Source organism: Podarcis muralis, chromosome 6 (assembly GCF_964188315.1).
Source record: "Podarcis muralis chromosome 6, rPodMur119.hap1.1, whole genome shotgun sequence".
Lineage (NCBI taxonomy): Eukaryota > Metazoa > Chordata > Lepidosauria > Squamata > Lacertidae > Podarcis > Podarcis muralis.
This window is the reverse complement of record NC_135660.1, coordinates 5,800,459-5,826,399: the sequence shown is the minus strand read 5'-3', so window position 1 is coordinate 5,826,399 and position 25,941 is coordinate 5,800,459. Positions and strand designations below refer to the sequence as shown.

The 25,941-nt window shown below is 41.6% G+C and overlaps 1 protein-coding gene across 5 annotated transcripts in view; it reads left to right on the top strand.

The window, feature by feature from the left end:
• The window catches only part of ABCC5 (ATP binding cassette subfamily C member 5), a 45,759-nt gene that overhangs the window by 2,054 nt on the left and 17,764 nt on the right, over positions 1-25,941 (top strand). Inside the window, exons 2-11 of one of the 5 annotated variants that reach the window (XM_028731761.2) lie at positions 1,960-2,142; positions 14,576-14,736; positions 14,991-15,146; positions 15,492-15,639; positions 19,894-20,127; positions 20,933-21,106; positions 21,901-22,048; positions 22,469-22,617; positions 23,089-23,196; positions 24,719-25,069. In XM_028731761.2, the coding sequence (XP_028587594.1) occupies positions 2,014-2,142; positions 14,576-14,736; positions 14,991-15,146; positions 15,492-15,639; positions 19,894-20,127; positions 20,933-21,106; positions 21,901-22,048; positions 22,469-22,617; positions 23,089-23,196; positions 24,719-25,069 (1,758 nt within the window). In that variant the 5' untranslated portion in view covers positions 1,960-2,013. Of the gene's footprint in view, positions 1-1,959; positions 2,143-14,575; positions 14,737-14,990; positions 15,147-15,491; positions 15,640-17,623; positions 18,075-18,149; positions 19,447-19,893; positions 20,128-20,932; positions 21,107-21,900; positions 22,049-22,468; positions 22,618-23,088; positions 23,197-24,718; positions 25,070-25,941 lie in introns of those variants that run through there. The other 4 variants (XM_028731762.2, XM_028731763.2, XM_077929646.1 and 1 more) reach the window with 4 other exon arrangements.

Genomic DNA, 25,941 nt, shown 5'->3' with positions numbered 1-25,941 from the left:
TATGATTATTTCATGGCAACGTAGCAAGATTTGCAGACTCACGCACTCTGAGGCTGTTTCATAGATCTGCTATGATGTATTAATTTTTTTTGTAAAGACTGCTTTAAATGCCCTTGGGGTATCAAAGGCAATGACACCAGATCATCCCCAAGGGATGGCTTTATAGACAGTTGATTTGTTGCCATAACCTTAAAAAGGGGTGAGGAAAGGAATATGGACCGTCATTGGGAGGATGAAAACATAGTAACATGAAGGAGTTCCTATGGGAGGTATAGTTGCTTACAGTGTGATCCCAACTATTTTCTACTTGAAACTAAGACCAATTGAATTCTATGGTGTTTACTCCATTACATAAGATTAGGACTGCAGCCTTAGTGACTAATACACTGAACTTGCACTGTTGCTGTATTAGTTGTACCACATTTGAGACACAGTGTGAGGTGCATTAATACAGTGCACTGGCTGCAACTATTGCATAGTGCAAGATAACATTCAAATGAACTTGCAGAGAATAACAGCTTGTTTTCTGCATGTGCATTTCTTCAAAAGTGACTGCATCTTCTTATCCTTGCCTTAAAAATAAACCTGTTCCTTTGACAGATTTATGTGGAAAATAGATTCTTAGCTAGTTATGAGTAACATAAAATAGTTTGAGTGGGGTCCTATAAGAATAAAGATGAAACAACAGATTTCTAAAAGGAATATGTTCTTCCCATTGGGAGGCTATATTTGTGCAATGGCAATTATACCTTCCTTGCTGATATGGATATTCAGTCTGAAATAGCAACAATTGTTGTGGAGATTGGCACCCATAGATACTGTCCCTGGAAGTACCATAACTCCTTATAGACTAGTATGTTACAGCTGTGGACAGAACTGCAATGTGTTTTTTGTGTTACCATGAGGCATAATCCCTTTTTTGCCACTTTCTGTCTCTAGGAACCTAAAGTATGTGTTTTGTTGTAGCCAACTTTGTGCCTTGTGCTGCTTAGAATAGCTGGGTTTCCATTCTTCCTAATGCATAGTTCCGTCCGACAAAAGCTTAGTTTTATTCATATTGCTACATCTTGTGCTTTTTTTCTTTTGGAATCATGTAGTGAAATTCAGGAGTGTGTTGATAGGTCTGTTCAGTCAAATACAGTAGTCCCTCATGACCTTTCTATGCTTTTCAAGATCATGGCTGGGTTCTGCATTTGCAGATATCCTGCTGCATGTTAAGAATTGTGAAGTGTTTTAGAATAGATGATAAAGCTATATCTTCAGGCACATGGACTCCAAATGCTGCTTCTGAAACTTGCATGACAAACTTTTTAGGGAGTAGTGTGTGTGTTTCTCTTTACTTTGAGATCACTGCTGGGGTAGTGCATGGGATACACACACACACACACACACACACACATATATATATATATATATATATATATATATATATAATCTGCAGCAATGTTAGACACTCAAGTATATAATCTAATCGCCCAATGGCACCTTAGACCTAGGTTACAGTTGCCACAATGGAATGTCTCTGCACTGCCTCCCCTCCAAATTCATGATGGTGATGATTAATTCCATTTCTATACCACTTTAAATTGTAAAGAACAAATCTCAAAGCGGTTTACAACACATTAAAACATCAAATAAAACAATCCAGAATAAATCAAATTCAAGCTTGAAATAAAATATTTCAGATCCTTCTCAAAGTGACATTTTGCTTTCCCCAATCACCAACCTGGCATTAAGAGATCTCTGTGTGACAGCAGTTGGACCCGCACCAGTCACAAAATGTGCCTGGTGCTTGGCTAATTTCTGACATGGATCTGCAGGGGTAACGGAAGGATAGTAGCATGGTCATATTTTGCTATAGGATTCAAAAACTGCAATCCAAGCCTGTTTAAAACATCCTTTAAGAAGATACGGGGCGTGATGATTCTAATGCAAGATTGCTTTGTCTCTTTCCTCCAGAGTTTTCTGTGTGGCAGATACATTTGTTAACCCTGGCGTTAACAGAAGGAGAAGATGAAAGATATCGATCTAGGAAAAGAATATGTTATACCCAGTCCTGGGTATAGAAATGTGAGGGAGAGAGGCAGCCCAGGCCAACATGAAGAACAAGATGGGCTGAATTACCAGCAAGACAAACACAAGGTCAGGAGCTGTGATTTTTGTCTTTTGAGTGGCAGCTTTTGGAACTGCCTAGTTTAGTAGCTTTAATTTTATTACGTCAGCTTCGTAATTATAATGAGAACATAAGAGCCTGTAGAGGTCCGGAGGGTGGCAATATGAGAACAGGCTTTCTCTGTGGTAGGTTCCCACTTGTGGATTGTTCTCCCCAGGTAGTCTCACTTGGCGCTTTTGTTACATATGTTTAGGCGCCAGGCGAAAACATTCCTCTTCTCTCGGGCCTTTGGCTAATTAAACCCGTCTGTGGCCTTTTAAACTGGTGTGTTTTATTGGTAATTTTTGTTACTATGTTATGTATTTTTGTCTTTTTATATTGCCATGTGATCCTCAGATGAAGGGTGGTATAAAAACCACTGATTTTATTAAACCACTGATTTAATAAAAACAAACAAGCAAACAGAATTTCACAGTTGCTGTCACAGAAAATGCTGTGTGCCAGATTCCAGTAGATTATGTGTCATGCAGTAAAGAGACCTGTGATGAGGATACACTCTCACAGATCATAGAATTATATAATTGTTAAAAACTTCCAAGGAAGGAGAGTTCTTGGATAGTAGAAACTCTCCCTGTTGTCTGCTTGAATGAAATTGTTGGTCGTCACTGGCTTATTTATATGCTATTATTATTGGTACTGGTGTATCCTTGCTGATGGATTTGCCTAGTAGAGTCAGATTTGTGTGGCAGCTGCTTTCGTTAGTTTTCCCAACTCTTGTTACCCAAGATCTTAAATGGAGGTGCTGTAGATCGAACCTTGTATGTCTTGGTGCTGATGCTTCATCACCTGCTTTTTTTAAAGCAATGCATCCTTCGAATCATTCATGCACCTGTGGAATGTCAACCAGTTTGCTCTTGATGTCTGGCAGTCAAAGTAGTATGGGTTAATTCATAGACACCCTGCTTATTGCAGGTAGTTAGGCTGCTTTGGGGACGTGGGTGGCGCTGTGGGTTAAACCACAGAGCCTAGGACTTGCCGATCAGAAGGTCTCTGATCGGCGGTTCGAATCCCTGCAACGGGGTGAGCTCCCGTTGCTCGGTCTCTGCTCCTGCCAACCTAGCAGTTCAAAAGCACATCAAAGTGCAAGTAGATAAATAGGTACCGCTCTGGTGGGAAGGTAAACAGCATTTCCGTGCGCTGCTCTGGTTCGCCAGAAGCAGCTTAGTCATGCTGGCCACATGACCCGGAAGCTGTACGCCGGCTCCCTCGGCCAATAAAGCAAGATGAGCACCGCAAGCCCAGAGTTGGTCACGACTGGACCTAATGGTCAGGGATCCCTTTACCTTTACCTAGGCTTCTTTGGGATGAGCATATTATTTAGTACCATGAGGATTTCAGTGAGTGTGGTTGTCCTTTCATATTCATAATTATAATGGTAATAGCATGGGTTTGGAATCCATTTGTGTCCCATGAAGTGTTGAAGTTCTAATAGGCCTTCTTGTTTCTGGAGGCTGTATGTAGCCAGGGGATACTTTTACCTACTGAGGCATGGGTGATTTTTTGAGATATTCTGTGAAAAGTGCTGGTAAAATGGAAAATCCTTCTTCCTGGGGAAACCCAGCCAGATAGGCAGGGTATAAATAATAAAATTATTATTAAAATTATTAATACTTATTAGAAAAAAGTTCATGATGCAATCATAAGAAAACCAAATTGAACCAGTGAACACTCTTGGCTAATTGTGATTTAGGGGTAGTTTATTCAATGAGAAGAATCAGATTTCATGCAAACAGCCATGCATTTCATAGATCATATTAGTGCTGACTCTTCATTGTACACATTTTATGACATTCTAGCCTTTGCCTTAAAAAAATCTGCATCTTAATTAGGAAATAGGGTTTTACATAAATAATAAAATTGCCCCGGAAATTGTCTGCTGTCATTCTGCTGCTCTACCGCTGTTCTTGCAATGTGTGCAGCCTAGGTTGGGGGGGAAAATCCAATTATTTTTGGAAAGTGTGGGAGGCCTAGTAATTTTGACAGAGATGGATACTTTGCTTTGCAACCAGATGCATAAACAACAGCAACAAACCAATACTCTGGGAAACTTTGGAAAAGGGTAATGTTAACAGAAAGCAGCTTATGATTGCATAACATGATTGGCATGTTGCTTACCTAATTTTTACCTTTTACCTTACCTAGTTATGGCTGCTCTGTGCATGAGAATTCCTGTTTTTATATGATAGAAAATACTATACCCAAACACATTGAGTCTTGTTACTGGGAGCCCTCCTGCGCCCCAGCTGAGCCATAGAAAAAGGCTGTGTTGTCCCAGCCTGCTAGGTGCTGGGGTGAAACCGCCTCAGCTCTTGCGGCAATTTCACCCAGGGCCTTGCAGGCTGAGGCCAATGCAGCTTGTTTTTTCAACATTGCAGTATATCACCAGACCAGTGTTTGGCTGGTGATACACTGCCATTGTTGTAAACAAAAATTGCCCTTTTCCCTTATGGGGTATTCAAGAGCCCATATAGAGTCCTTACATAGGTTCCCTATTGGTTGGAGAAGATAACAGAGGCCAATCAGAGAATATTGAGAAGCAAAGCAGCTAGTAAGCTTGATCTTTATCGATCTGTTGCAACAGGGTGCTCCCCTCGCCCTCAGGAGAGAGGAGGAACCCAGGAAAATGACGCACAAGGCCTTATAAAGACTTTTGAAATCGCCACCCTTTAGATCAAGACCACCCCCAGAAACATCATACATACATCACAGAAGGGGTGTAACCTAAGACCACCCCTCAGATACATCACACCTACATCACGAAAAAGTCGGTCTTAAAACAGAAATTTGAATGTTGTTTTTCTCCTGTCGTTGTTTATCTCCTGTCTGGCAGGTTACTTGATTGGATTTCCTGGGTAGCCTGGCCAGTCTTTTGTAATGACAAATACTTAGTTCCTGGGCCAGGTCACAGGCTCACACCCTATTCATATCTTAAATGTGCCCTTAAGACAGGATTTGTGAGGAAAGAGACAATGGGGAGGTTTCCCACTTTGACCTTGCAGAGAAAACATTTGCTCAGTTTAGGAATCAAAATGGTTCCAGGTCGGTCTTCCTGTGCTGATCTATGTACATGCTTGGTTAGTACATTTATGAACATTTCCATATATCTAAGACCATAAAATTCCTATCACACCATGTGGAAATTCTGAATATGTTTGAAATGTTGAATATTGCCCAGCCCTATAACACTCTTACTGTAATGTGAACTGAGCCAGGGCTGCATCTTCTTTTTTGTTGCATCTGATGAAGATGCAGCTCTGTCCCATAAAAGCTTATGCTGCAATACATATGGTGCTTTTGTGCTGCTGCTCCTGCCCCCAAATGAAGGAATGTGTTCAAGTGAGTTAATGGAAAACTCCCCCTGCCACTGTTTTTTTCAGCAGGTGCCCCATAAGAGCTTGGAACCTCAAAGACTGCGCTGTGGGTCATAGTTTCAAGTGCAGTGTCAGCTCTTAGCTTCTCCTTAATGCTATAGGCTTCCTGCTGTTGCTTGTGACTCAGCAGAATATTGCTCTCATTGTTAGGGGAAGTTAGAATGCCTGTGTTCAAATGCTGGTGGTGACCTTTCACTAAGCTGGTTCCACTGGTGAAATCCAGAATCCAATAGTAGCACTTAACTGGCACATTTCTGGTGACAACAGTGTTTGTATAGGCAGGCATCATTCTCTTTAAACTACAAGGATTTGAGAGCATTGCAGCCACTGTAGTCTGATAGCTCTTCAGATTGGTTTATGTCCTAACTTGGGTTTATGCATTGTGTAACATTCTCAGCAAAGAAGCTTGAAGCAGCTAGGGGTTGTTGCCTGTGGACTGTGCAGCTAATGTAGCATATTTTTAATGTTCTCTGCTCTCCTTGGAGGCTTCCTTTATCATAATCTGGCCAATTGAACGTGGGTCTGTTAAGTATCTGCGAACAATGTTTGTGAAATTGTGGAGGAAAGAGTTTAAAAAGAAGGTGTCGAAAGCATGGATAATACAATATCCATTTCTGGATACACACATCAAGAGAGCTGCAATTGTGTTGCAAAAATGGGCTGAGCCAAACATTTATCAAAAACAGAATTAGGGGGTTGTATCCAACAGGGCTTCCCCTTCTTTCTTCTGTGTCCTCCTCCCTATTTGCTCCAGAGCGTCTCCCAGCATTTTGGAGCCAATTTTGCGGGTGTGAGAGGGCATCAGAGGAGACTGAGTTTCTTTGGATTTAAACTGATCTGGGGCTATTTTTTACTCCCCTTCAACTAACTGCCTTGCCACTCAACCCAGAACAGAGAGTTTTGTGGCCCTGTTAAAGTTTAAAAAGTGAAACGATTATCCAGTGGAGTGGGAGGAAATATCCTCTTGGAATCAGCAATGAAATTTATAAATTTAGCTGGTCTGCTTGTGCCCTTTCCACTTCACAGTGTAGGCTACACAGCCTTTTGTCATCATTCATGCTTGGAAAAATGTTGGGCCATGACAGTATGCTCTCCCACACTTTATGTTCCTTGTGTTCAGAATGATTCACAAGTAGAATTTTCTTGCCTGAAACAAGATAGGAAATCAGTCTTGCTATGACCTGCTGTTATCCTGGAGTTTTCATTTGAGCCTTCCAAGTCTGTGCAGCAACAGGAAAAAAAGAGGCTAATCCACATAATGAAGTATTAGAAAAGAGATTGAAAACACAGTATCATAATGTTGTCTTATAAATCTGGGGAATGCTGTCTCTCGAATGCTGTGTATACTTCTGATGGTCCTAATTAATTATGTTGGTTCTAAATACTGTATTTCTCACACCTGTCCATTTTCCATTGGGGTACCTTATTACCATGATGTTTGCAGTTCGGTATAGAAAACTTACAAAGCTATTCTTACAGATTTATTTTTATTCCTACCCTCACACAACATTTGACCTTCTGTTTTCAGTTTTCTATTGTGTTAGACTCTTGATAAATAAAACTGCAGCGTGAGAGGCAGCTTCATGCCCCCCACATGGCAATGCCATATAATCACTGGCTTGCCTCTACTTCATAGCACTCCTGGATTGCTCTTACCGTTGAAATTTCTGTCATCTGCCTAGCATCCCGTTCAAAGCTATCCAGTTAACTCCTTAACAATATATATCTAAGTTCCTCTTTTCTTGCAGAACTATTGTTCATGCCCTCTTCTTTTTGAGGGTGTTTGGTCTGTACTTGCCTTCTCTTTTCTCCTCCCAGCTGTGCCAGGCAGCCACTAGGTGGGTCTTGTTGTTTTCTGTCATTGCAATTCAGGCCCCTCCTGTGTCCTTGCAGATGCCCTTGGTGGACAGAATGCATTTCTGCATCCCATGGAGTAGACATGGGAAATGTTGCAATAGGGCGGCCTTGCACGTTCTTTCTTTTTATTTTTTTAAAAACCAAACCCAAAACTTGGCTGTGGCCCTCGTTGAAAAACAAAAGTATTAAATTGTCACTTGAAATAATGAAGGGCCTTGCTAGAAGGATAAAAGACATGTAGAAACGAAGTTGCTGAAGTGATCAAACTCTTGCTATTCTTTCCTCCAGGCTACATGTTTTTTGAAATTTATTGCAACTAAGCCTTTTTAACACCTTGCTTGGCAAGGAAGTCCACAAATCACACAGTGTGAGGAGAGACTGTGCAAGGAACACATTATGTAAATGTGCTGAATTGAGTAACTATTTGTCAGAGGTGTATTCATATTTTACGTCAGTGGTTTTAGGGAAGCATGTTGCTGAAGAACCCTAGAAGCTTTGGTTATGTTAGGCAAATATTTAAACTAGGTTAAAATGATGGAGCTTTGCATAACGATGTGACAGTCTCTTTACTGCAGCCTTCCTCAACCTGGTGCCCATCAGATGTTTTGGGTTACAACTCTCATCAGCTCCAGCCAGCATGGCCAGTGGTTAGACATGAAGGGAGCTGTAGTTCGAAGCATCTGGAGGGCAGGATGTTGTGGGAGGCTGCATGAATGTGTTGCTCGCTGCTGTCTTGACTTCTCAATAATTACTCATAGAGTTGTGATAAGTTGCGCACTATGACCCCAACCCCCGATCTGTGAAGAACAGCCCTGCATAACATTATTGATTGTTAAATTTCACTATGCTTCTGGCAGACGCATTGCTGTTCTTTTCATTATTCTTAACTGCAGGGACAAATAGTGAGCCAGAAACTTACCGTAATTGTGTGACTGCAGAAGTGCAAATAAGTTGGTACTTAATCCAGTTTGGTGAAGCTCCTGCTAATTCTCTGCAAACAAGGAGTAAAATGGACTGGATTCTCTGTACTCTGGTTGATGAAAACTAAATATTCAGAAAAGATTGTAATGTTCTCTTTGAGTTGCATTTCATTAAAAAATATCAGTAGAGCTTTTGGATTACACAGCTAAGTAATTCAGGGAGGAAATGCGAGTTGCTCTTGTGGGCAGCCAAAACTCTGTTCTTAGAGTGTATTAAGTTAATTGTAGAAATAATGTAATAATTAAACAAACAACACATAATTCAGTCTTGTCAGCAACTATGAGGGCACTAAAGCGCTAGCTGCAGCTGTACCCTTCCATAATGCAGAATCCTTGTAAAATATTTTTTGAAAGATAGATTGTGGTTTCTTTCCACCACCATCCCGAGATTATACATTGCAATATATATGTCTATTGTGAGCTGCACTGAACCTCAGCCTTGTGTACTCCCCCCTCCCTGGCTGTGAGGAAGAGATCAGAACCTTCTAGTTCCATTTTAGTTTAACTACAGTTTAACATTGCGTCCAAACACTAAGTTGTTGTTAATCTTAATCAAAGTTTGCTAAGACCGTTACTTAATGGTTTGGAGTTGTCTTGTTTCAGCAAACCATAAGTTAACGACAGTTTATGTGGTTCTAGGTGGCAAGATGTGGTTAATCCTTAAGGGTGATGGGGGCGGGGCTAGGAGCATATGAGCCCAGGGTTGCAGGTTCTGAATATTTTTACAGTGCAAATACATGCTTAGGAGGTGCATGCCATTTATACACTTTAAAATGGAAGAATTGCAGGGGTACATGCTCTTTTTCTGCATGGTCCCCCACCTGCTCCACCGCGGCTTGAAGACCAAAGGAGCACTATTCATACCTGCATTAATGGCCTGTGACGCCTTGAAGTAAGGATGAGAAATGTGCTTGTAGCTGTGTAGTAACTATGCATTATGCTGTCATGACCCAGAAATGTTTAACGATTGATATAGTACTTCCAGGTAGAAGAGCTCCTTTACATTATTTTAGGTTCTTTGTTAGTTGACTTTGTGACATGACTGGGGGAAGTAATTTATTTTATTTATTAAAGTACCGTACAGTCGTACCTTGGATCTCAAACACCTTGGCTCCTGAACATATCGGCTCCCAAACGGTCGAAACCTGGAAGTGAGTGTTCTGGTTTTCGAACGATTTTCAGAAGCTGAAAGGCCGGAGCAGCTTCTGATTGGCTGCAGGATGCTCCTGCAGCCAATTGGAAGCCACACCTTGGTTTTCAAATGGTTCCGGAAGTCGAACAGACTCCCGGAACCCATGCTGTTCAAGAACCAAGGTACGACTGTATTTACATACCACCTATTTGGGAATCTCACGGCAGTTTAGAACAAGATAAGAAAATATACTAACATTAAAACACAGTAAAATAAACAGGCATACAATAAAAATATTGTTTCACGCCACCCCAATCTCCAAGCATTGTAAGATTCTGGGGGTTCCAGGTGCTTACCCAGAGTTCATGTTTTCTTCAGAATGAGACACAGTGGAGACTTGGTGTCTTTATGATATATGGTTTATTTACATATATATACAACACACATATACACACGTATATGTACATATGTATATGCATATATGTACATACATACATACATACCCCAAGGGAAAATCCATACCCACTGCCTTGTGGAAAATCTTCAGGGGGAAAAACTAAGGAGTAAACCCTACACAGATCCATTTTAATTTGTTGGAAGCTGCCCAGAGAGGTTGGGGCAACCCAGTCAGCTGGGTGGCATATAAATAATGAATTATTATTATTACCGCTACTACTATTACTGCCACCAGTCTCTGCAGCCACAGCAGGTGTCGTGATTCTCCATTGGTTTGGCTTCAGCCCCAGAGGCGCACTCCATTGTCTCTTGAGACAGGTGATTGTCAACAATACAAGCTGATCCTATGACTGAGGGGTTCACAGCATTAACACCCTAAGAGGATATTGCTTCCCCCATCACCACAGCCTTAGATTCCAGGAGAAGTCAGAGATGGTGCTCTCTTTCTCTGTGTGCCTTTCCAGATTATAGCTTTTGCTTCCAGATTATAGCTCACATAATTCAACAGTCAACTCTGGATTTGTGTTTCTAACTCACAGACAGTTGAGGGAGAGAAGCCCACGCACTTACTCTCTGGCATGGAGCCACTCCCTATGTTCCCTTAAAGGACCCATATTTGTTGCTGTTTAGTCATTTAGTCGTGTCTGACTCTTCGTGACCCCATGGACCAGAGCACGCCAGGCACTCCTGTCTTCCACTGCCTCCTGCAGTTTGGTCAAACTCATGCTGGTAGCTTCGAGAGCACTGTCCAACCATCTCGTCCTCTGTTGTCCCCTTCTCCTTGTGCCCTCCATCTTTCCCAACATCAGGGTCTTTTCCAGGGAGTCTTCTCTTCTCATGAGGTGGCCAAAGTATTGGAGCCTCAGCTTCAGGATCTGTCCTTCCAGTGAGCACTCAGGGCTGTTTGATCTTCTTGCAGTCCATGGGCCTCTCAAGAGGTCTCCTCCAGCACCAGAATTCAAAAGCATCAATTCTTCGGCAATCAGCCTTCTTGGTGGTCCAGCTCTCACTTCCATACATCACTACTGGGAAAACCATAGCTTTAAACTATATGGACCTTTGTCAGCAAGGTGATGTCTCTGCTTTTTAAGATCCTGTCTAGGTTTGCCATCGCTTTTCTCCCAAGAAGCGTCTTTTGATTTCGTGACTGCTATCACCATCTGCAGTGATCATGGAGCCCAAGAAGGTAAAATCTCTCACTGCCTCCATTCCTTCCCCTTCTATTTGCCAGGAGGTGATGGGACCAGTGGCCATGACTTCGTTTTTTTGATGTTGAGCTTCAGACCATATTTTGCGCTCTCCTCTTTCCCCCTCATTAAAAGGTTCTTTAATTCCTCCTCACTTTCTGGTGAACCATTATCCCAGACCAGGCAATACATGGATTAACTTAACTACTTTGTTGTTGGCATCAGTCTGTCTTGAAAGACAATGGAGTGTGCCTCTGGGGGTGAAGTCAGACTGCTGCATTAGCAACACCATAGTGACCTCCCCAGGGTGGCAGCATGGGCAGTGTGTGTTTGGAGGTCCTGGGCTGCCCAGACAAAATACCCCTCTCTTGGCTTTGCTTAAGTGGTCCAAAGGAAAGTAGAGCAATACGTTTGACACCAGCTGGGTTGCAGGAGTTGCATTTAAGGCATACAGTGGTACCTTGGGATGTGAACAGGATCTGTTCCGGAGCCCCGTTTGCATCCTGAACAGAACGTAAGACAAGATGGTGCGCCTGCGCGTGCGTGGGTCGCGTTTTGCCACTTCCGCGCATGACGTCATTTTGAGCATCTGCGTATGCGCGAGCGGCGGAACCCGGAAGTAATGCGCTCAACCTGAAGCACATTCAACCCGAGGTATGACTGTATAAGGCGCTATCCAACCATCTTAGGGTTCCTTCATAGTTTTTTTTTTAAAAAACCTTCCTAGAAAACCCTATAAACCAGTTAGAGGTGCTTGCAGCTTTCTCTTATCTGCTTCAGTCATTGAAATGAAATATCTACTGTAATGTAATTTTTCTTTCCGGAAGCAATACCTGTTTAGGTTAGCTAAGGTTAACCATCTGCACCTCCACTTTTCTCTTATGCTGAGCTACATGTATACAGTATAGTACGTTATTGGCTGTTTTATTTCATGAGTGCGCTCTCTCTCTCTCTCTCTCTCTCTCTCTCTCTCTCTCTTTTCCCCACCTTCTTAGTATGGTTTCAGAAAATGAACAGCTATAAAGGCCTTGTGATTTTCAAATCACATGTAATAGCTTCGTGTGTGGGATTATAGAGGATGATAGGATTTTCAATTACTGTGTCTCGTGGGAGCTCTGAGGCAAACTGGAGAAGGTTTTTGAAAAGTTAATCAGGGCTTGAGTAATTCACTTGAGGCTATGCTATTGCAAGTCACGTTTGTGTCTCGACTGGGCTATAAGATGAAGATGCAAAATAACATCTTCGTTATGTGCTAGAGAGGTTGGTGCTTTGAGCAGAGCAGTGGCCAGGAAAATTTCAAATACTTGCCATGTTACTGAGTGAAGAGGCAGCGTTATTCTTCTGAAGAAAAGAATGGCATGTTCTGACACCTTAACTCTCTTCAGCTCAATTTGTATTCTGTACCACATGGGCTTTCATAGGCACTAGTCTAAGGTTGTGTCATACACCACCAATTGTTTAATTATATATTGGAGATTAGATTATACTATTATTCTGTTAGATTCTCCTGTCTGTAAAAAGTCATTAAGTCATCTGTCTTGTAAGAAAGTAAAATTATGAAGCACATGTTTAAAGTACATTATTTAAAAAGTATCTGTAAAGTATAAAGTATTGGGTATTCTTGCTGCTAGCAGCTTCATGTGGTATTTTAGCTTTGTGGCATTATTGTAAGTTAATTAGTGACTTGCCCAACCCCACTTCAAGAATCAGTGGGCTGGGTTTCCTACATCCTAACTGAACACTCCTCTCTCTGTCACACGTTTGATAGCTACAGATTCCCCTGCTTGAAAAGGTGAGTTTTGATAAACTAAAGTAACCTGACAATTGGTGTTTGCTAGTTAATTTCAGGAGTGGTATTCTATCTAGGCCAAGGAACAGGAACAGCTGGACTTAACTGCCTTATTAAGGGCATCCTTTGTTGCTAGGCCTAACTTGACTACCCTAATACAGTATAGACTATGTATCTTCATGGTTTGTGATTGTTTATATAGAGAGGATACAGTTTCTCGGCCTCCAGAGCTTGGTAGTATATGCAATAACTTCTCCTTCCTTTTGAAGAATAAATACTTTTTTCCAAGTTGCAGGCAAGTAGGAAGGAATTGTTGTTTCTTTAAGAGTCATGTCCGCTATGACTTTTGTAGGACAAATGGATAAAGTTATGGAAACTTTGGTGTGTACATAGCAATGTCTCTCTCCTAATGAGCAATCAGAATTTCTCCTGATTGGAGGATTTGGAATTGTTTGAGAAATGAAGTGAAAGCTTTTTGTTATTTTGAACTCCCTGATGAAATGGGGTTGGCACAGATCAATGAAATGGGTTTGCATGACACAGAATATCCTTTTCAAATTATCCAAAGCGAGATAGAAATTCATTTTTGAAAAGCTGCTCTGGGGTGGGTGGAGAAACCACATTAATTTGCAGCTTTAACTAAATGGTGTCGCACCTGTTTCATCCAGTGTTTCGAAATTACTAACTTTGGTTGCTAACAGGATCGTGTGAAAACTGTTCTGGGTGTATTCACTGGGTGTTGCCAGAAAGAAACAAATCAGATACAGCAATGTACCAGATGAGAACTATTTTCATCAGTCAGGAAAGGCAGGCAAGGAAGGATGGGTAAGGTCAAGGAAAAATCCTGGCAGGACATATAGAAGTCCTGGCTCCAGCTTGCTGAAAGCACCACAAAAGACCTTGTTAGTTTCTTATCCTAGAACTGGCATTGCCTTTTCTTAATGCTCTATAAATTCTCTAATAATAATAATAAAAAAAGAAGAAGTAGTAGTTATGGTATCTCGCCCTGGAAAGCTGGAATTCTGTAGATTCTACATATGCCACTGGATTAGGTGGTGGAGAGCTGTGTTGTAGCTATGTAGATTTCAATTCCCCTGGCAATATGGTGCTCCATGACTCAGGCCCATAGGAGAAATGTCGCTTGAGGGATTATATTGCTTGAGGGATTATAATTTAAAAGCAAACTACTGGTGGTCTTCAGAGCGTTTCTCTGAGGGATATGATGCAGTCTGCCAGTCACCAGATATTCAGTCAGAGGAGAAGATAAAAGATGATCTGATGCCATTCCCTCCAGCAAAGAGCAATCCTGTGCTTTTCCTATTGTAGATGGGAATGCACTAGCCCCCATCAAGCAGGGCCATGGAATTGCTTGGAATACAGGAAGCTGACTGATACAGGTTCAAACCTCTGGCCCATCTAGTTCAGCATTGTCAGCACTGACTGGCAGTGCCTAGCCGTGGTTTCTAGATGGAGTCTTCCCCACTTTTACCTGGAGGTGTCAGAGATTGAAGTGGGATATGCAGAGTATGTGCTCTGCCATTCTGCTAGGACCCTGAAGATATGAAATGGACTGAGGCAGAAATAATGCTTTTAAATCCAATTTATTTGCATTCTGTTTTTTCCTGTCAAGCCGTTTGAATTCCAAGATGCATTGGAAACAGCTGCTCGGGCAGAAGGTCTTCCATTAGATGTCCCAACAAATTCTCACTTGGGCGAGTTGGATAAGGGCCACCACAGAGGAAAATATCACCATGGCTTGAACTTGATGAAACCTATCCGGACTACTTCAAAGTAAGACTTTGTGTATTAAACTACAGGCACAGCTGACCTGAAAATAAAAGTGTTTAGAGGTGATAGACACATGCTTGTTGGAAAAATAGCAACTTTGATTTTAAAAAGTGAGCTCCCACTCATACAGCTAAGCTTGCTAAGAAAAAGTGGCAGCCACCATCTTGAATAATTAAATGTCTTATTTTACTTCTGAAAGCTGTAGTGTGTTTTATGCTTTTGGTTTTGTTATAATATCTCTTCTCCTCTAATTATAGACATCGACATCCAATAGACAATGCCGGACTTTTCTCCTATTTGACATTCTCTTGGCTTACTCCTCTGGCACGAACAGCCTATAAGAAAGGAGAACTGTTCACAGAAGATGTATGGTCCTTATCAACCCATGAGTCGTCAGAGGTTAACTGCAGAAGGTATGTTTTTGCTATGTTGTCTCTAAAAAGATTTGCCTTCCTTGGGATAGCCTTCTGTAAGATGTTGTGTCAGGTGGTGATTGAAGGCTGTTCTAAATACTTCTTTCTGTAAATTTCTCCTATCTGTTTTCTTTGTCTTTTTCCTCTCCTTCAGAAATGAACTGAAGACCTTTTTTTGTGTGTGTCCTACTTAAGGGCTATGCCAGTGGCTCCCCTTTGGATCTTCTTCTTTCTCCTTCTTTCTTTATTAAAAATTTCCCACTCTTGTCCCATTTAGTTCATGTTATTTGATGTTGAAGAAAATGGAGGTGAGATTCCTTACATCTGTATTTTGTGTTGTTCCAGGCTGGAAAGATTGTGGCAGCGAGAACTGCATGAACGTGGGCCAGATGATGCCTCTCTCCGAAGGGTCGTATGGGTCTTCTGTCGCACCAGGCTCATCATTTCCATAGTGTGCTTGATGGTCACACAACTTGCTGGCTTCAGTGGACCAGTAAGTACTATCCATCCTTTGTCTAACATCCAGAGTGGGCTCCATCCCATGGCCAGTGCTAATGTATTCCAAGTTCTTGCAGAGGATCTTCGAAATGTTTTGATTAGTTAGAAATATGCCTTGCAGTTTGCAGGAAATGAATAAGTCTTTTCAGAATGCTGCGGGAATCTTAAAGCTTTCAAACTGTTCTGTGTGTATGTGGCGGTTTTTATTGTTTGTACCAGGTGGCTGGATACGGGAGGGTGATGAATTTTTGGGGAAAGCAGCAAAGCAGTCCTTTGTTAGGTCACTTGCTTTGAGTGCTCTCTGCAAGAAATGGAATGGAGTGCTGGTACTAAATCACTTCTTAAGATCTGTAGGAAACAGGGCTCAGGATTCTGCAGAGCTAGTGTTGTTCGACTTCTTTGACAAGGCAGTCGGATAGGTTATCCTTCTGGTGGCATGATTGGAAGACTGTAGCTGCTACTTGTAGGTGGTAATGAAGATGCAGCATGTAGGACTTGACATTCACAGCATTTTTTTTTGTCGCCTGTTTGTTGCACGTGCTGTGCAAGATTTACTCTTTAACATCTTGACTAAATCTATTCTCTACAAATTTCCCTTGAGGAGTAGGAGCAGTGTTATTGCTTGTAGTACACATTTCAGTGTGCTGTTAAGCGGGAAGGTTCAATGCTTGGGTAAGTACAGCTGAGGTTAATGTTAAAAACAGTCTTGTCTTTTGTCTCTCTCTTTTAAAAAATTTCCAAACCCCACTCATTTTCTTAAATCTCGAAAGTTTTCTTGCGTTCCTTGTTAAGAAGGGAGTAAGTAGTTTTTCTTGGTTTTCTTTGTTCTGTTTTGTTTGTTAATAGTTGGTGGTGGAACTTTGAATCACTTGCAAGTGGCTTTATTTGATAATGCTTTTAATTGCCAGTAAGAATGAGGTTTAATCAGAACAAGCTTCCCCCAAGAAGAGCTTCTGTCATTGTTTCACTACAGGGACCTGTGGATGCTCTTACCTCTAGCATAGAGTCAGTAGCAGAGTTGCCCCTTATGTCTTTGGACTACATGATTCCAATCCATCAAACCCAAACTGCAAGACAGGAAGGAACTGAATAGAATATACTCCGTGCTGGATTAGGATGTACCTAATCTGTGCACATCCTCCATTACTCAGTAACCTGTGTTCTCTGAATGAAGAACTCTATTAATTGACTTTGTTGTCTGGAACAAGAGAGGAATCCTTACTACCTCACTACTTTGAAACCTAATTGCTGTTCATGCTGAAATATCAGTGTTTTTTGTTTTTAAATCTTTTCGTGTGAGAGTGGTGCTTGAAAACAGAGCACCCAAATTACCCTTTTGTATTGCTAAGTAAAGATGAGCCATTTTTGCAAATTGCCATTCTCAGGAGTAAATATGGTATGCTAATGGGAAGCAGCAGTTCTTAAAATTCTTAAACATAGAGGTGTTACTGTCCATAAGTTCCTTGTATATCCAAATGTGCAATAGTCTGCCCCCCCCTTTAAAGTATATTTTGTAAAAATTTCTTTCCTGGCACTGTTTTCAGACTCATGTTAACCCTTCATCCAGTTGAGACAACATGGGTTTGTCTAATGCCTGTAGAGCTCAGAATGAGATGTAACTTTTTAAAAATATGTTCTATTGTGGGGGCTGCTAAGCATTTCATGTTCAGGTTTGCTCAGTCCTGCTAAAGGTATTAAATTTGGGTTTGGATGATGCTCAGAAGCAGCTTTTTCTCTTTGGAAGAATAGCAAAAGTTCCTGTTGCAGTGAAGTGCAGTTTGATTCCTCATTTAGTTTTTGAAGAAGGTGTATTGTGGGGTGTGGGGAGGGGGGTTGGTTGGAAGGGGAAGCTATTTGAGGTAAGCCTCCAACTCTTCCAGTTCAACTCCAGTCACAGCTTCCTTTGTGCTGTAAAAGCTGGATGCAGCTGGGGGGGATTTTTCTCTGTAGTGGAACCAATGACAGAAGCTGTTCTTTAGAATTTCCAGGATGGCTGTATTCTGCGATCAGAATGAGACAGTCAAGCTGGGCAGAATCCAACGCCAAGATGAAAGGTAAGGTGACGTTTATTCATGGGAATGCTTAAGATAGTCAGGCAGCTAAGGGCAGCTATTTCCATGATAGTTTTCAGAAGTAATTTCCCATACCTCTGCTAGTTTTGGTAGCTATAATTTTTGTACAGTTTTATATGATGGTATTCTCTTCATTGCTTTAACCAAAAACAATGTTATAAGATTGAAAATGTTGTCATTTCCCCTCTTGATATCGCTATAACAACTTTCTTCAGATCTTAAAAAAGTGTAAGCAACATCTCTTATTCTACACTGGAGTTTCTGATTTCGTGTGCAGTAAAAAGGAACACTCTAAATTAGAGAAGAAGAGAATTCCTTCTGATGTTGCACATGCTCTGCTAGAGACGTTTCCCCCTGTACCACACCTGTCAGTGTGTTGTAAGGTTTTGGCTCAGGAGTTATTGGCTCTTCCACTGACTCAGCTGCCTTTGTAGGATTGAATGCTAGGAAAGAACCAAATACCTTCTTGCTTAAGTAACACCAAGCCAGCTGCATAGCCTGCTATGTCTTGAACATGAAGGATGTAAAGCAAGGCCAATGGAGGAGAAAGCTGGCTTACATAACCTTGAAACATGAGCTGTTGCACTTTGATCAGGAATTTGTATAAGGCTCTCTTTTTGTGCTTTTAATGGTCACTTTGGGAACATGATGGACACCTGGCTCTTAACATGTGCACGTGGAAGTGCATGGGAGAAATGCTATACAGTTGAGTTCTCGATTATGACATTCAGAGTTTACTACCTCAGGACTCACGTGCTTCTTCTGCCTCCATTTTTTAATCTGTCACTTGATGCTGGGCTTTGGCAGCTATTACCTTTGCTTGAAGCAGTGTGCGTTCGTTTCCCATCCATTCTTGTGTTGCACAGAACTCTGATTTGCAAACCTTAGTTTAGTCAAGAGGACTTCCTGCGGACTCTGAAAGCCTTCCCAATCCGCTGCCTTGGTTTCAGATTTTTGTGGTTGGCAAAGGTACTTCAGCTCTGATTAAAGAACCCTAAACGCCCGCATCTGTAGGCATCGTTGAAAAAGTCCGACTGGGAAGCCTTATCGTAGTAGAGCTCTGTTAAACCAATCACGAAAGCCCACCTGGCCTTGCAAGTCTTCCTGACTAGCCGCACAAGTTTCGCTCTTCCTCGGACTTTGTGAACAAATACTGGCTCTGCTTTTTCATGTATCGTTTAAATTCTGTGTGTATGTGAAGTTTTAACTTGGTTTTGTGTCGGAAGCCAGACTGTATGTTGGATTCAGGCCTTGTATAACTTTTCCTTGTGTGTGCAGATTTGTATGTTTCCCACAGCACCTTTCTTTTCTTTTCTTTTGTACAGTGTTTGTGAGATGTTTTTATCCATTTTAATATGGTGGCACTTTACAAAATAATAATAAAGTTACTGCTTCCATTTATTAGTACTTAATATTGCGATGAACGTGAGTTGTGTACTGCACTGTGCCCCTTGGTCAGCACACGCGATGGGGGACTCGTGCTTTGGTGCTGTTTCCCTCTCTCTTTGCAGGTGGTGTTTGAAATGTGATTGCCGAGGTAAAATTGTTTTTGTCTTTTGAGGGGGGAGGCCGGGGTGGAGTGGGAGAAGGGTTGCATTTTTTTTTTTTTAATTGTTGCTATCGCCTTTTTTATTTTCTTGCTTGTCCTTTTCTTTACTATTAAACTGCTGATGTTTATTTTCAGGAATGTTTTGCAAAATGTCCTTCTCACACTCTTCCCCAGTTCAACTGTAGGTACATTTGTTCCTTTTTATCAAATAAGCACGTTTGAAACAAAGAAATAAAACAGGTCTTAATGTCATGTGTATATCTTTTATTTTTTATTTTTAAAAAAGATGTGCTCAGTTTTTGCATAAGTACAGATTACTATAAAGAATTTGATGATGGATTGCTTTCAGCTAACTGACAGATTTATGTTAAGTTAGATTACCTCAAGGAGCAGGATTTTCTTATAAACCATTGAAAAGTTCCAAATTATTTCACTTGCGGAATTTTGACTTTACTGCTTGTTTTCAGCATGGATTATTTAATAGCTGTGGTTCCAAAGACTTCCAATCGACAATACATGTTTCTTACTGGAAATGAAGTAGCTCCTTATTTCTAACTTAACATAAAACAATTAAATGGTTCCTCTGGCACATTGAGGTGTTCATGCACGTTTGCATTTCTCCCTGTAGGCCTTTGTTGTGAAACACCTCCTTGAATACACGCAGCAAACGGAGCCCAACCTGCAGTACAGCCTCTTGTTAGTCTTTGGCCTCTTAATGACAGAGATAGTGCGCTCCTGGTCCTTGGCTTTAACCTGGGCTTTAAATTACCGCACTGGGGTCAGACTGCGCGGAGCTATCCTTACCATGGCTTTTAAGAAAATACTCAAGCTGAAAAATATCAAGGAAAAGTCTTTGGGAGAGGTAAGCTGAAATGCATCCTTTTGCCATTGCAAAAAAGAAAAATACCTGGGGGGTGGGGAGGTGGGCGTGGGTGGTGTGGGGATGCCCCCACATACTCAGAGTAACCTGCAGTTCGAGTCAAGCAGATACTGCCCCCAGCTAGACAGTTAACTCAGGCAAGCTGTTTATGCAGAGGGCTCTGTGTGTTCCCTCCACAGCCTTAACCTGTCCCAAGTGCCTTCTGATAACATGCTGTTTAGTCATTATCTGAACCAGTCCCGGTTAAAGTAAAGCCAGGAAGGATAACAAGACTTCTGAAGGTGGGAAGCAAAAAATGGTCTACTGTGCTTGCTTCAAGGAGTGTTTATCTGCAAGTGCCTTTGCTCTTGCATTTCATCTTAATTGGCTTGGCCGTGGGGTGGTGGAAGACTTACCTGAAAGGCCAGCATCACCCATATGAATCTCTCCAAGCTATACGGCTGGCCCTTCCTGGCCATACAATTGATGGATATCAAGTGCAGGACTTCTTCTGCAGTGGTACTGAAATGTGGAATTCCCTTGCTGGGGAGTTTTCTTTCCCCACCTTTGGATTTGAAGTCATTTGGAGTTTCTTTCTTTCTTGCCGTATTGCTCCATAGCTGTCTTTTAGTGTTCAGTTTTATTGACAGGTGGTTGTTTTTTAAAACAAAATGAATTGCATTTTTGTTGTACACTGCTTTGAATGCACATGTGCAGAAAAACTACCTGTAAATAATAGGAGTTAAATCTTCTGAGGATAATCTGCATCTCTTTTCCCTGGTCATCTTTCATTTGCATTGTGTTTCAGCTCATAAACATGTGTTCTAATGATGGACAGAGAATGTATGAGGCAACAGCAGTGGGTAGCTTGTTGGCTGGAGGTCCTATCGTTGCCATTCTTGGCATGGTTTATAACGTCATCATACTGGGACCAACAGGTTTTTTGGGATCGGCAGTCTTCATTCTCTTCTACCCAGCGATGGTGAGTAGGCGCCTATCTGCCTATGAGCTGAATGTGTATTTAGGAAGGAAAGGTCAGAAAGTCTGCTTCAATCAAATGTGATTCGTTTTTTTTTTTATGAGTAGCACTTCCTTTGTGTAAAGGAAAAAGTGTGTCAGCTGCATGTTGGTGGTCGCATATGAAGGTCAAACATTGATCTTCTTTGCTAGATGATACACAGAAATAAGGATCAATTACAGTTGTGGTAAATCTGCAAAGAAGTCAACCACACAAATAGATATGGTTCCCAATGCTTTTTGATGAAACTATTTAGGGAAATGTCTGTAAAAACCATGAAGTCTAAAAATATACATTAAAAAAAAATACCCCATGTAATATATTTAGTAAATACACACTAAAGAATGTTAATCATATTGCACACAGTACATCACATACAATATCTAAACAGTGTTTTAAAACTACTACAATGACTGACATACAAAAACATAACCCAAAATTGTTTTCTAAAAAAAACCAGTTTTCTGAATAATAATACTGCATTTAGAAAGTTGTAGCTTTAAGCAAGAGAAATGAAATGTGGTTTGTTCGTGGCAGACTTTACTTCCTTTTAATGCTCCCTGCCACTTATCCTGTGTCTGGATGCTTTCAGATAGCCTTCCTTCTTTCTTGGGCAGCAAGACCCCTAGAGATGAGAAAACCACCATTAAGTCACCTTGCACAGCCCTGGTGAATTTTTATTAATCTGTGTTGTTTGTTGTCAAAGGTGATCCTATTGTGTCCGCTCTTGGGTTTTATGGTGCCTCTTTTCGTTGCAGATGTTTGCATCCCGCCTCACAGCTTATTTCAGAAGGCAGTGTGTGTCTGTAACCGATGAGCGTGTCCAGAAAATGAATGAAGTTCTTAATTACATTAAGTTCATTAAAATGTATGCCTGGGTCAAAGCCTTCTCTCAGAATGTTCAAAGTGAGTGTCAGTTTCCTTTCTCTCCACCTCCCAACAATTTGGCAATAAAGAGACCTTGCTAGATCATTTAGCACTCTGCTTCGGCTGAAACCTGGTCATGACACTGGAAACTTCTTTCTCACTGTTGTTGAACTTGTATGGCTGTTTGTAATGCGAGAGCCAATCTGCATTCATGCTTGGGATTGCTAGTCTTAAAAATGACGCGCTCCTATGCTGGGCATTTTAAAACCTAAAACATAGGCATATTATTTGTCTTTGGTATTAGTACTAATCTATATCATCATTTTGTTCCACTATAAGTTTAATTCTGGAACGTATCTGTGATGTCATGACTGAAAGTTCTCTAACTAACATGGAGAGCTTGATGCATGTGCTGCGTGCTTGTCTCATGTGTTTTGCGGTTGTGTCCTCTATTCTCAGAAATCAGAGAGGAAGAACGCAAAATCTTGGAACGTGTTGGATATGTCCAGAGTATCACTGTAGGAGTGGCTCCCATAGTTGTGGTCATTGCCAGTGTGGTGACCTTCTCTGTTCATATGATCCTTGGCTATGATCTAACAGCAGCTCAGGTAATGTTAACTTCAGATATGGGAGTGAGCAGGCTGGGTGGCTGAAATCATCCTTTACCTGCTTCTGAAGTGGTCTGTGACGCTTCTTCCCATTGCCATTACATTGGGTGGAGAGAGCTTTCCTCCACCTTGGTAGTTGAAAAATCGGGGGTGAACAAATAAAAGCAATAATTACCAACTTTAGGATCCAACTTCTCCTATCCTCAAGGGCCTTGACAAAATTGTCTCCACCTGTCAGTGGAATGTCAGCAGTGCGGGTGCACAAAGTACTTCAAAGGGGAGGTTATTTCACAGGTTATCACCACAGAAAAGGCCCTCACACACACACTTCTCTCTCTCTCTTCCCCCCTTCATTAGGGGCTGGGGCTACAAGCAGGATTTCTTTTGCTGATGTTAATGCTCAAGCAGGCTGATACAGGAGGAGGCATCCTTTTAAATATTGTGCTAAAAATTCTTCCATTTGTGTTTTAGGCTTTTACTGTGGTTACAGTGTTCAACTCGATGACCTTTGCTCTGAAAGTCACACCTTTTTCTGTGAAGTCTCTTTCTGAAGCATCTGTTGCAGCCGACAGATTTAAGGTGAGCAGTCGCAACCTTGCTACTTTTAATTGGCATGGACTGGGACCTTTAACTTAGTCAAGGGTGTATTTCTAGGAGCATTCACACGTTAAGTTTCTTCTTAGCTTTCTTAGCTCCTTTCAGCCCAAGAAGGGTGTGATGTAGACATTATTGACTTCTCTTGAAATTGCAAGATTGGCCATTTTACTGTAATATACTGACTCAAACCTTAAAGTATGCACTTACCTCCATGTAAAAGTGAGTGTAGGATTGCATCCTTCTTAAGCATAAGCCTGTAGAGAAACATGGACAGCATGTCATACATGCATTTTCAAATGTGAGGATTTCAGGCTACTGTAAGGAGATAGGTAACCATAATAGTTTATAGTATCAGTTGGTTGCTTAGAACAGTGACTTTCAATCTTCAGAAAACCATATCTGTTTCTTCTGTGGAATCCCTGTGAGTTGCAGGAGATTCTGCGGCTTATTTTAGCATGTTCAGTCCTTTGCAGTAGAGAGCTGACCTGCTAGCCTCATCATTGTCCTGTGTGTGTTGAGAGTGCATCTCAGAACACAACCAGGATGCACATTGCAGCTTAGATATGTCACACCCTCCACTTTTTCTCTGGGCTTCTGGGAGTTTTTGGCTGAAGCCTAGCTCTTTCCCCAAAGCCAAAGCCATTTTCCATATGTATGTATATAAACATTTTATATGCATAAATGGCTCTTGGATCTTTATGCTACTGCCACTTGAACATTCAGAAATTCCTCAAGCAAGCTAGTGATTTAGTCCATTTTAATCATTTTTAATTATTTGAGAGAGCAGCAGCAGAATCATTACAAAAATATACAAAGAGGAATCAACTAAGTTTTACTCAGAGTAGAGTAGACCTAATTTAGTAGTCCAGTGCAAAAGGTGCATCTTGGTTGGAAATAGTGGTTTAACTAACTGGAAACTGCTTGGTTTTCATTTGATTTTTCTGTGTTAAACTGTTTGACAGATATTGTGGAACCTAAGAATATATGAGTATATGGATGTGGTGGAAAACATGATAAAGAGCCTCTGCACTATCCTCAGAGTTTCTTGTAACTTGTCAAATTCTTAGGCAACTGAATTTTGTGCAGGGAATTCAGCCCCCCCCCCCCGAACACTGGCTAAGAAACATTTTGCATCCCTAAGACTTGTGGGATTTCTAATGAGCAAACCCTTTCCTCTGCTTCCTCTTGTCACTCTATGTCATCCTCCAAACCCTGAAGTGCAAGATGAATGGGAGGGGGGGACGATATTGAACATAACCATATCTGTGTCCAGAGAATGGTGACTCTGCAGAAGACTCTCTGTCTGAGAACCACCACATTCACGGCTAGCCAGGCCCTTTTGTGGACCTGGAGTTAGTTTTCACTAATGAGCTACCTTTTGCTCTTCAGCTTCCTTCCACTGTATAGCCTGATGTGTGTTGCTGCGTGAGTGTGCCGTAGGCTTGTCCCCTTCCAGTCTTGACCAGGTGTCTCATCTTTGCACCTCTCTCACAACTCCTATCAGAGTTTGTTTCTAATGGAAGAGGTTCATATGGTAAGGAAAAAGCCAGCCAACCCACACACCGCCATAGAGGTGAAAAATGCCACCTTGGCATGGGAATCCTCCCATGCCAGTGTCCAGAGCTCCCCAAAGATGACTCCTAAAATGAAAAAAGACAAGAAAGAGAAGGGCAAGAAAGAGAAGATGAAGTTGCAGCAACGCGAGGGACAGCAGGCCATGCTAGCTGAGCAGAAGGGTCAACTCTTAGTGGACAGCGACGACCCGCCAAGCCCGGAGGAGGAGAACAAAAATGTCCATCTAGCAAATGTCCGGCTGCAGAGGGTTCTTTACAATGTTGACCTGGAAATCGAGAAGGTGAGGAATCAAAAGTCTCTCTCCTTTGCATCAGAACTTAAAAGGCTGTGTTTTGTGTTTGCGGCAAATACAGTTTCAGTACCTCAGTGCAATAATACACGTTTTAAGTCCTAAAAAGAGGGTCAGGCATGCTACAGAGCTGTGACCTACTATATAGCCCCACAGGAAGGGTCCATACGAGTGCTCCTATAGGTTTTCACACATAAACACCAGTGCTGTGTATAATAAGCAAAAGGCTAAAGTGACTTCCTTCAACACAGTGTGGAGCCAGTGGCATAGTGGTTAAGGTGTTGGACCTAGGACCCGGGAGACCAGGGTTCAAATCCTCACTTGGCCATGAAGCTGACTGGGTGACCTTAGGCCAGCCGCTCACTCTCAGCCTAACCTACCTCACAGGGGTTGTTGTGAGGATAAAATGGGGAGGAGAACTAGATATGCCACCTTGAGCTTATTGGAGGAAAGGTGGAATATAAGTATTTAAATAAAAAATTAAAAAGCAAAAACTGATGCTGCATTCCTGTGCATGCTTACATGGGAGTAATCTCCAATGTGCATAGAATTGTGCTGGTCGTCGCTTTGAGTTTACTATAGTTTGAGTTTTGTGGAAGTTGTTTTGTGGCAAGTAAGTCCAGAATATATTGGCAACTTCCTGGCAAGGGAACTGATGTGAGACTAAAAATACTAATGCTGAGGGCAGCCTTCTCCGGTACTGCAGATTTCTTGCCTCCCTCCCTCATTCTCCCCCCTCCCAATTGTATAATCTAATATTGTCAGTGATTCCTCTCCCCACCCCTTGCACTTGTTCAGTTAAATGCTTATGTGGTGGATAAGATTGCTTCCTAGCATGAAATACTATTTCTGTTACAATAACA